The following is a 12,241-nucleotide window of genomic DNA, read 5'->3' as shown; positions in this document are numbered from 1 at the left end:
ACTGTCTTTACCCTATGGAGCTGGCAAGGACCCTGCGCAGTATTTTCAGATCTGTTTAAATAAGTAATAGTGATAAATAGACTGTAAAATTTCATCTTTTTCATTAGATTGCTGAACTGAAAAGAGGTGCTGAAATTATTGTTTGCACACCTGGTCGAATGATTGACATGTTAGCAGCTAACAGTGGTAAGTCAGGGATATTTTTTTTTTGTTCTCGTTTCTCTTTTTTGAATTCTGTACATTTTTGTTAAAGCAGATATACGAAATCACCAAAGTGTTTTATATTTCTTCTTAAAGCTGTAATATCTTAAAATTTGTATTGCAACAAACTTATTGTTGCAAATGTTCATAATATTCTAGCAATTTAATTTACAACTTTTCAGAACTAACTCCATCTGATCTTTTTAGCTCTTAACATGGATTCTTAATCAAATTTTGTCCTAGTTTTGCTTTTAACAGGGGTGGGAGGGTGGACTATCTTATTATTATTATTATTATTATTATTATTATTACTATTCTAAACTTTAGACTTTTTCCTCCACAGGAGCTAGTATTTTCTTACAATACTGGATAAATTAAGGTATTGCAGCTTCAAGAAATTTATCTTTTGTAAATATTGCATGTTTTTTAGCTCATATGTTGTGCTTTGTTAAATTATTCCCTATCAAAACTGTTACTAAACTGTTGACATTATTTAACTTCTGTGGAGAAAGGCCCTTCAAGATTTATAGAACTGGGCTTCCGAGACGTAAGCCATCCAAGGTAGGTCATTTAATGCTGTTCCCAACTTTACAGAACTAATGGGGGCTGCAGATGTTAGTTTGGAATACTTAAATATTAGAAAGCATTTATTTTGGCTTCATTTCTTATTTTTTTTGAAGAAAATGCTTTCAAAGGTTTCCATTGCAGTACTCAGTATATACATAATAAGAGTATTAAAAACTGTGAGTAATGCATGTTTCTCATAGCATTCTGCTTGGATTTCTGTATATATTCACTTCTAATTCTCCATGATGTTGGCGAAGTGACAATGAAATTGTTTGATAAATCTCTGTGCCTGTACAGCATACAAAAAGTTTTGGATTGAATACTGATAAAATAATCCCTTGTTTTTTCTCAATGCTGCATTGATTAAGTCTCCTGAAATTCATCTTGATTAATTTTACCTTTTTCCTTTATCTGTCTTTTTGATTTATATTGAATAACTATTTTATACATGTTTTTGCCAGGTGATTGATTCATCATTTGATAGAAATGCTTGTGTTAATCCTTTAGAAAGGCTTTCCTGTGTATGTATTTAGTTTTCGCTGGCTAAGGAACGCCTTGCAACTATTTAAACCAGTGGGAGCACATAATAAAATTGAATTTATGTCTTTGTATAGAAAAATGTATATATGCAAAACATTTGGTATTTAAAGTTTTTGTGTAGTACTTCAGTTACCTAATGATATTGAATAGCTTCTCATTAATACCTTGACATGCCCATTAGAAGCTTCTAACTATATGGAAGTAGATTATAAATTAATTTAAAAAGGAGGTTTTCTGCATCTAAAATCGTTAGCACTGGAACTTGCTTTCCACACATACGCTGTAATCTCTAATATGTTTTTTCCTAGGTGATGCTGTCAGATAATGGCTGATGTGGCTCGATGCTTCATCTCAGTCTTAGTTTTATGATGTGTTTTGGAGAGGGCTGTTTTCTGAATTTTACAGGTCCTTCAGGCCCTATGATGGTATGCAAGAGACGAGTTTGACAAAATAAAGGGCCTCATATACCCATTGTCAGAAAGTACTTGCCATTAGATTAAGATCTTGTAGACCAAAATTTCGTTTCACTGTTTAAACATACCTAACTTACCCCTCTGGTTAAGTCAGGCATTTTAGTTCCCTTTACAGTTTTTTAAAGTTCTTGGTAGTCATAAAATGAATTGTGACTGATTTTTAGTTTTCGTTTTGTCTTTATTTTTTTTCCTCATCCTAGGTCGGGTCACAAATCTTCGAAGAGTGACATATGTTGTTTTAGATGAAGCAGACAGAATGTTTGACATGGGTTTTGAACCACAGGTAATCGCTAAATGTCTTAGTGTTTTGAATTGTAAAATAAACCTTGTAACTGCCATGAGAATGTAATGTTCATATGAGGTCTGAAATTCTCACATTTTTGTTTGCTGTAATATAATAAGTTGAGGACATATGGAATTAAAATAGATATTTATGTTTTGAGTTCCTCATAAAACTGGTTCAGAAGGTATTTGTGCAGGCTTTCCCTATTAGTCTTTTAAAACCATCATTGGTAGAATTGGAGTGCTGATAATAGAAGCTTAAGCTTTCGTATTTTATAGTTTACTTTGTCCTTTTTAAAAGTATTTTACATATATACACATATATATTTTTTAAAGATTTTATTTATTTGAGAGAGAGAGTGAGAGCCTGCGCATGAGAGGGGGAAGGGTCAGAGGGAGAAGCAGACTCCTCGCTGAGAAAGGAGCCCTATGTGGGAGTCGATCCCGAGACTCCAGGATCATGACCTGAGCTGAAGGCAGTTGCCTAACCAACTGAGCCACCCAGGTGCCCTGCATATATATATTTTTAAGATTTTATTTATTTGAGAGAGACCACGAGCAGGGGGTGGGGTAGCGGGAGAGGGAGAAGCAGGCTCCCTGCTGAGCAAGGAGCGGGATGTGGGACTTGATCACAGGACCCTGGGATCATGACCTAAGCTGAAGGCAGATGCTTAACCAACTGAGCTACCCAGGCGCCCTCATTGTCCTTTCAAATAAATTCTTTTATTTCATGCTTTTAATTACCTCATGATCAATATAGCACATGCTGTTTACATTCTCCAAATGTAAAAAACGAAGGCCCAGAGCATTTGTCTACTTTAGATTTTCATATTCCTTATACACTCTTCTCTTAGATACAAAATTTCAGTGATAAAAACTTACAGGGACACATGTTAGGAGGTGGTGTTTTAATTTTTTTTTTAATTTTTATTTATTTTTTAAAAAGATTTTATTTATTTGACAGAGAGAGTCACAGCAAGAGAGGGGACACAAGCAGGGGGAGTGGGAGAGGGAGAAGCAGGCTCCCCACTGAGCAGGGAGCCCTGTTCGGGGTTCGATCCCAGGAGCCTGGGATCATGACCTGAGCCGAAGGCAGATGCTTAACAACTGAGCCACCCAGGTGCCCCGGGAGGTGGTGTTTTTATTAATGAGATAAGGAATGCGAATTATCAGTGTGCCGTGGATGCCAAAAATATTTATTTTCTATCGCAAACTGCGTTAATTGAAATGGAGTATTAGGGACACAGTTAAAGTGGTCTTTCATCTTTTCAGTTTATTTATGTAAGTTTCAAGAAGTATATTACCTGTCATATAGTGCGTATGCTTAGATTTAGGGGTCACAATGTAAATGAGACATAGAAGAGCACGCAAGAGTCAACTGGACTATGATGATGGCTGAACCATGTGAGAAATAGTTAAAGAAAAGAGGAATATTTAGCTTGGAGTAGAGGACTTGATAGCATCCTTTAACCCTTTGAAAAAAGTCTTTCATATGAAACAGTCATTGAGGAGTAGACTTGGGACCCACTTGGGAAGTTATATGAATCTGGATCTGAGCATAATGTGAGAAAGGGCTGGATAAACATTTGGACATGAAACAGGTTCCATTGTGGGAGGAGGGCAGATACTGAATATGCTTTTCATCCTTGTGGTTGGGTAGAGGCAGGGTGGTCCATTTGTGGAAAAAGAGCAGAAGGAATTGATAAATCAGATGGAAGATAGAATTAGATCCCTTTAATGTCTTTCCTAATCCTGGGAAATCTTAGACTTTGTGGTAGTGTTTACGTTTAGGTTTGGTGATTGGGCTTTTCTGGTCAGTCAGTTAAGCTTTGCTGGAAAGAGGTCAAGCAGCATTTCCCATTGGTGCGCAGAGTGTGAGTCATCCCTCGCCGTTAGTGCTCACATCTCTGTAAGTACCTGAGGGAGGAATGCTGAGTAATAGTTTGTTGATCACTGAAACCTGTTGAAGAGAAGAAATTTTAAAGTAAGTTAATGATTATTTTGTGAGCTGTAGTGTTGGTTAAAAAGTGCTGGGTTTGGGTCAGTGCCACAGAGCACTATTTGGGTGCAAATCAAGTAAAGGCACTCGGTTTGAATCAAAGCTGGTACACATCCGTACGGTGACTTCTATCTAGAGAAGAGTGGGCAGGCGGTATGCCTCCAGACATGATTCTGTACTGAAGAAAGTAATGAAAATTGGGAACTAAATTAAATCATAGCCGCTGAATGTGTGTCTTCCTGAGTGTAAATGTACAGTAAGTATACGTGTTGTGCAATGGCATGGGCAGAAGGTACAGGACTCTTCTTTTCCGCACTGAAGCATGAACAGGCTGGCAGGTTGAAAGCGCTCAGGCAAATCTTTGTGTTATGTTTTAAACTTAACATTTTTAGCGCCAAAAGTAGAGTTTTTAATGTGAAGGATAACAGGATTTTTTAAAAAATATTTTATTTATTTATTTGAGAGAGAAAAAGAGAAATAGAGTGAGAGCATGAGTGGGGAGGAGAGGGAGAAGCAGACACCGTGCTGAGCAGGGAGCCCAAAGCTGGGCTCGATCACAGGACCCTGGAATCATGACCTGAGCCGAAGGCAGACACTTAACTGACTGAGCCACCCAGGCACCTCAGATAACTGGATTTCTTAAGAAGACCACAAGTAGTAGAAAAGTTTACCTCTTTCTTAAACCTTACTGATTTTTTTTTTTTCAATTTACTGATGAAAAACTTGTACTTATTAGTGGACATCTTCCTAAGGGCTGCAACAGAATGTGAACGCCTTTTAGAACCAAAGACAACGGAAGAGTACATTAGGAATCCATTTGTTCCTATATCTGAAATTGGAATCTATTAAAAGTGGCATTTGACAGGATATTAAAAAGTAGTTTTCCATGAGAAATTGCTCCATAGTTTCTGGGTTTGTTCTTTTTTAATTTAGTAAAAATAAAGAGTAAGAGAAGAAATTAATTAGATACAGAAATTAATATTTAGCTTAAGTTAGCCACTATGGAGCTGTATTCCTTACACTATGGAATATATATAAATAATATTCCTCTCAGTTAAAAAGTTATTATTTACATGTTCTGTTTTTATTAAAAAAGACAATTTTTAATTGGCCTAAATTTATTCATGCCTGTGTCTAATACAAAATGAAGGGAGCTGAAGATTCCGAAGACATTACTTCAAGTTTTCACTTTCATTCTTTCTTTTATTCTTTCCTTTCTTTTTCTTTTTTTCTTTTTCTTTTCTTTTCTTTTCTTTTCTTTTCTTTTCTTTTCTTTTCTTTTCTTTTCTTTTCCTTTCTTTTTTTTTTTTAAGATTTGTGTATCTGAGAGAGAGCAGAGGAAGGGCAGAGGGAAAGAATCCCAAGCAGACTCCCTGCCAGCTCGGAGCCTGACTCAGGGCTCTATCCCACGGCCTTGAGATCATGAGCCGAGCTGAAACCAAGAGTCAGACGCCCAACCAACCAAGCGACTCAGGTGCCCCACCAAGTTTTCACTTTCGTAAAAATACCAATCACATAGTAAAGTGAGAGAGTAAATGTGCTTGTCAGTTGTACTCTGTAAAGCACCATGCTTGCATTAGTCATCTTAAGGAGCTCACTTACTGTAACTTTGAAGGCTGTCTTCAAATTGGCACCAATTTAGGTTGCTAGGTGGACGATTAGACACCTCAGCATTTCTGAGTCTCTCTCTTGAGGCCACTGGTGAAGGGTTTGGTACATAAACAGCTGATGAATAACATGGTTGCTACTTAAGGAAATTGAGGTACTGAAAATAGACAGATTTTTGTAAGCTTATTTTTAAGTCTAATGTAATACTTTACATTAGAGGAAACAGATTCAGGGATGTAATGACATTTGACCAACCCCTGCCCCCACTGCCCCAAGTTTCATTCCTTCTTCATACTACGATCTAGTCCAGCGTAATTTTTACCAACATAGATACCAACATCTCAAGGACCTATTTGTGATTTAAAAATTGGGATTGGGATATTTATATTGGTGAGTAAAAAAAAAAACTTGGTAGCAAATTATTTTCTCGAGGGTAAGGAAAAGCATTGCACATCATCAAGAGAAGTACAAGACAATGTTAATTTTTTAGAATGTCTCTAAAAGGAGCATATGCCAGTGATCAGGAGTTGAATCAACAAAAAGTGGGAACACTGCTACCTTTGTAAACATTAGTGACTGGACTGATGAATTTAGTTTTAGCCTATGAGTGTGAAAGGAGAAGTTTATAGCTGACCTGAAAGTATCTGTGTGGAGTGAGAGAGGAAACATACTGAAAAGTTTCAGGAACAGCTTTTTTTTTTTTTTTTTTAAAGATTTTATTTATTTATTCGACAGAGATAGAGACAGCCAGCGAGAGAGGGAACACAAGCAGAGGGAGCGGGAGAGGAAGAAGCAGACTCCCAGCGGAGGAGCCTGATGTGGGGCTCGATCCCACAATGCCGGGATCACGCCCTGAGCCGAAGGCAGACGCTTAACCGCTGTGCCACCCAGGCGCCCCTCAGGAACAGCTTTTAATCAGTAGTCCCCAGTCTGATAGCTCCCAGTCTGATAGCCAAGGCAGTGGAAACACAGACCAGTTATCACTGAAAGAGTGTGTGATCATTAGGGTCACTCTAGAGGCATCTTCATGACTCTAAGCAGTAATAGATATTCATAAGGTAAATCTAAGCTCCCATGTGCAGCACACTGTTCAAGGAAACACGGGGTTTGTAGCTTATTTAGGAAGATTTCTCTGCACTATGACAAGAAAAGGAGTTAGGTTTGGTTCTCCAGAAAACTTTTATCCTTTCATATTGTCCTTCTGCATATGCTGAAAATTAAAGGTTATTTGTGAATAGGAAGTCAGGATGTGTATTCTTTGAAGAGATTTTCAAGGCCACAATGGAGCTTTGATGTGAATTGTCTGATCCTTGTTTATACATTTATAAAATGAGAAGTTGAGACTAAATGCGCAGTCCTTCGACTTGTTTAAGATCAGATATGTGAAAGTCACGATGCTTTGTATGTAATGGCCTAAAAGATGGAAGCATTAAAGACCGTTATGTGAATTTGCAATGATACTACTACCAAATTCATGTTATAAAACCAAGCATGGTTAATGATTCCTAATTTTCATTAGTGTACTTCAGTCATTCTGAAAGGGATGTCATTTTATGTAGGAAATTCAAGAAAAGCGTTGCTGGTAAGATGACATAGGAACTGGGACCTGAATAAAGTGAAATTGAGCCGTGGGGATATTTGGTAGAAAAATGTTGCAGGCAAAGAGCCAGTACAAATGGCCTGACGTGGGAGCCTACTTGGCCAGTGTCTCCTGAGCGGAGTAAAGAACGTGGAATGTGGTAGGAAAGAGTAGAAGATGAGGACAGAAGGAGATGTACTGGTGGTGTGGTGAACATGTAAGACCCTGTACAGCTGGGCTAGGAATTTGGATTTTAATTTAATGTGATGAGTTATATTGGGAGGCTTTTGGGGTTTTTTTTGTTTTGACTTGAACTCACAACCCTGAGGTCAAGCCCTGAGCTGAGATCAAGAGTCGGATGCTCAACTCACCGAGCCACCCAGGCGCACTTACATTGGAGGGTTTTGCGCAGAGGAATCCCTGATCTCATTTTTTACATTTTTAGTCTTGACGGTTACATGTGCACATAGGTTTAATGGTACCCCATCTCTACTTTCTCTTTAATCTCTTAGCTGGTTATTTTGATATTCTACTTCTCTAAATAGTGTGCCTTTACTTCTCCTTTTTATTTTTCTATTTTTGATATTACTTATTGACTTCCCATGGGGGAATGTAAATTCTCTGTTTTCCTTCCTCCTGTCACATTCTTTTTTTTTTTTTTTAAAGATTTTATTTATTTATTCGACAGAGATAGAGACAGCCAGCGAGAGAGGGAACACAAGCAGGGGGAGTGGGAGAGGAAGAAGCAGGCTCATAGCAGAGGAGCCTGATGTGGGGCTCGATCCCATAACGCCGGGATCACGCCCTGAGCTGAAGGCAGATGCTTAACTGCTGTGCCACCCAGGCGCCCCCCTCCTGTCACATTCTTACATCATTTTCTTTTTTTTTTTAAAGATTTTATTTATTTATGTGACAGAGAGACAGCCAGCGAGAGAGGGAACACATCAGGCGAGTGAGAGAGGAAGAAGCAGGCTCCTAGCGGAGGAGCCCGATGTGGGACTCGATCCCGGAACCCCGGGATCACGCCCTGAGCCGAAGGCAGACGCTTTAACGACTGCGCTACCCAGGCGCCCCTCTTACATCATTTTCATCCTTTATTTTTTTTCAGGAGATTTATGTTGTTGTTTTAATTGGATCAGTATATAACATTATGGCAATCTAAATGTTATTCAGAGCTGGGCAGTGTATTAAACTGATTATTTTTAAATTCCTCTGTAACTTTTTGTTTTCTCTAGAGATAATTGTCTTTTATGTTTGTTGGCTGGATTTCTGTATACTTAAAACTAATTAAATGCCAAACTCTATTAGTTATATAAATCTATCAAGTAGTTGAAACACGTCAAATTTTCTGTTTATTTCATCTTCCTTAAGGAGTTTTTTCAGAGCCTGTTGACCTGTTCCAGTTCTCTCTCTGCTTGACATACAGCTGCTGTCCTAGGATCCATCATTCTGAGATCAACAAAGAGTCCCCTTTGTTTCTCACCTTGTTGGAATCCCTAAAACTCTGTAAACCAAGAGTAAATCTTTTCTTAAATGATTTTTTTTTAATAGAATGCTTCACGAATTTCTGTGCACCTTGCTTTAAGGGACCATATTAATCCCTATCATTCTAATTTTTTTAGTATATGTGTTGCTGAAGTGAGCATGTAAGTGATTCATTTTTTTTTTTTTTAAAGATTTTATTTACTCATTCGACAGAGATAGAGACAGCCAGCGAGAGAGGGAACACAAGCAGGGGGAGTGGGAGAGGAAGAAGCAGGCTCCTAGCAGAAGAGCCTGATGTGGGGCTCGATCCCATAATGCCGGGATCACGCCCTGAGGCGAAGGCAGACGCCTAACCGCTGTGCCACCCAGGCGCCCCAAGTGATTCATTTTTTTGAACGTATTTTCATTCAAGTGTAATTAGCATACAGTATTGTATTAGTTTCAGGTGTATGATATTCAGTACAGTATTACTCAGTACTCCTCATGATAAGCGTACTCGTAATCCTCTTCACCTGTTTCATCCATCCCCACATTTGCCTCCCCTTTAGCGACCACCAGTTTGTTCTCTGTATTTAAGAGTCTGCTTTTGTTTTTTTCCTGGTCTCTTTTTATTCTTTCTTTGTTTGTTTGGTTTCTTGAATTCCACATGTAAGTGAAATGATACGGTATTTGTCTTTGACTGACTGACTTTGCTTAGCATTATACCCTCCAGGTTCATCCATGTCGTTGCAAATGGCAAGATTTCACTTAAATGAATCATTTTTAAAGATTGCCTTTTACCTGCATAGGATTTGTGTCCTCTGAGTTGATTTTCTATTTGCTTTGGTTTCTGCATTCTGTAGATGTGTGAGAATCTGTAGTTATCTACTTATGTTTAAGGGGTGGAGAAAGGGCAGCTTAAAATTCAAAGCTCTCTGTACACCAGAGCAGGACTGACTTACTTTGAGTTTCACTGTTGTGATCTGGTTGGGTCTTTCTTTTGGTTGGGGACTATCTTCTGCTTTTCTTCTTGGGCTGGGCAGACTGTCCCTGGAGAAACACTGGCCAGTCTTCTGCCTGGAATATGAAGGTCTGTCTCCTGTTTGGGGTTGGGAAGGAGGCCTTGAGGGAGAGGTGGGAGCCTCAGCATTGAGCGTTATGAGTTTGCTTAATACTTTTTTTCTTAGGATGTTATCCTTGCTTCATCCAGTTCATGCTCTTGTTTTATTCTGTCCAGAAGCTAACCCTTTAGGTCTTTGGTGAGGGTGAGAGAAAGGCCCATTGCCTGACTGAGTAGCTGTTAGATGGAGGTGGGGTGATTGGATAGCTTCTTAAGGAGACCTTGTATCAGTGCTCCTTATTCTGGTACCCCACCTTTCACCTCTGTGTAGGGAGAACAGGTTTGTTCTCAACTTTTCGTCACTGCTAGTATGGGATTCTGCTTCCTTGAGCTTGATTAATCTTTTACTGTCTTAAAACATTTTATTCCTGGGTTCCTGGGTGGCTCAGTTGCTAAGCGTCTGCCTTTTGCTCAGGTTATGATCCCAGGGTCCTAGGATTGAGTACCGCATTGGGCTCCCTGGTCATCGGGGAGTCTGCTTCTCTCTCTCCCTCTTCTGCTCCGCCTGCTTGTGTTCCCTTTCTTGCTGTCTCTCTCTGTCAAATAACTAAATGGAATCTTTAAAAAAAACAAAACAAAACATTTTATTGCTTTTTGTTTTGTTTTCTTGACAAAGGGGCATTAGCATGCCATAAAACTCATGCTTTTATTTTATTTTTTTAAAGATTTTATTTATTTATTAGAGTGTGTGTGAGCAAGGAGAGGGGCAGAGGGAGAGGGAAAAAGAGAATCTTTTTTTTTTTTTTAACGATTTTATTTATTTATTTGACAGAGATAGAGACAGCCAGCGAGAGAGGGAACACAAGCAGGGGAGTGGGAGAGGAAGAAGCAGGCTCCTAGCGGAGGAGCCTGATGTGGGGCTCGATCCCATAACTTGGGGATCACGCCCTGAGCCGAAGGCAGACGCTTAACGACTGCACCACCCCGGCACCCCGGGGAAAAAGAGAATCTTAAGCAGACTCCCTGCTGAGCGCAGAGCCACATGCAGGGCTGGATCTCATAATCTCATGACCCTGAGATCATGACCTGAGCCAAAATCAAGAGTTGGATGCTTAACCAACGGAGCCACCTAGGCACCCCTCCCTTCTTGCTTTTATCTTTCTTTGTATGCCAGTACATTTGAAAGCTTTAAATTAAGCAGACTCAGAAATAACACTGCAATAGTCTTACATTCATTAAAGAAATCAGCTTATAATTTTCCCACAAGGAAACCACCAGTTCCTATTTGTTATTAGCAAGTTCTACCAGATATTCAAGGAATGAATAGTTGTATTCCTTTTTTTTTTTTTGAAGATTTTTTATTTATTTATTTGACAGAGAAAGAGAGACAGCCAGCGAGAGAGAGAATACAAGCAGGGGAAGTGGGAGAGGAAGAAGCAGGCTCCCAGCGGAGGAGCCTGATGTGGGGCTCAATCCCAGAACTCCAGGATCACGCCTTGAGCTCAAGGCAGACGCTTAACGATGCAGCCACTCAGGCACCCCATGAATAGTTGTATTTCTAATCATATTTTATTTGAAAGTATGAAAAAGGGTGAATACTCAACAATTTTTAAGATCATTTTATTTATTTATTTATTCATTCATTTATTTATGTATGTATTTGACAGAGACAGCCAGCGAGAGAGGGAACACAAGCAGGGGGAGTGGGAGAGGAAGAAGCAGGCTCCCAGCAGAGGAGCCTGATGTGGGGCTCGATCCTGGAACGCCAGGACCACGCCCTGAGCCGAAGGCAGACGCTTAACGACTGTGCCACCCAGGCGCCCCTGTAATTTTTTATTTTTAAAAGGGCTCTCAGTCCTCATTATATACCATAAAATTCACCTGTTTTAAATGTATAATACGATGGTTTTTAGTATACATACACATTTGTGCAGCTATCACCACAATCCAGCTTTATTTTTTGCACAATCCAGTTTTAGAACATTTCCATCTCCAGAAAGCTGCCTCATGCCTATTTTTACTCCTTTCCGTTTTCACCCCAGCCTGAGGCAGCTGCTGATCTACATTCTGTTTTTATAGATTTGTCTTTTCTGGACATTTCATATGAAATTCTTATACATTTAGCTTATTTTACTCAGCATAATGTATTTGAGGTTTGTCCACGTTCTAGTCTGTCTGTCATTCCTCCTATTGCTGAGTGTTAGTATTCTGTCATAGGGAAGCGTATCATATTTTGTTTATCCATGAACTGATAAATATTTTGGATTATTTCCACTTTTTGGCTGTTATGAATGATGCTGCTGTGAACATTTGCACACAAATTTTTGTGTGGACATATGATGTCTTTATCTCTACCATGGGGTAGGATTTCTAAATTGTGGATAGTTTATGTTAACTTTATAAGAAACTGTCAAACTTTTCTGTAGTGGCAATTTCATTTTATAGGCCAATATAATATTGGTATCTAA

At 39.0% G+C, this 12,241-nt stretch overlaps 1 protein-coding gene across 1 annotated transcript in view; it reads left to right on the top strand.

The window, feature by feature from the left end:
• Window positions 1-12,241, top strand: part of DDX46 (DEAD-box helicase 46) — a 67,459-nt gene that overhangs the window by 24,609 nt on the left and 30,609 nt on the right. The window contains exons 12-13 of the mRNA XM_045794664.2: window positions 108-186; window positions 1,982-2,064. Coding sequence (XP_045650620.1) covers window positions 108-186; window positions 1,982-2,064 — 162 coding nt within the window. The remainder of the gene's footprint in view (window positions 1-107; window positions 187-1,981; window positions 2,065-12,241) is intronic.

The sequence above is a fragment of the Ursus americanus genome, chromosome 5, assembly GCF_024610735.1.
Source record: "Ursus americanus isolate L20-20 chromosome 5, mUrsAme1.1.p, whole genome shotgun sequence".
Lineage (NCBI taxonomy): Eukaryota > Metazoa > Chordata > Mammalia > Carnivora > Ursidae > Ursus > Ursus americanus.
This window is presented reverse-complemented; position numbering and strand designations above follow the sequence as displayed.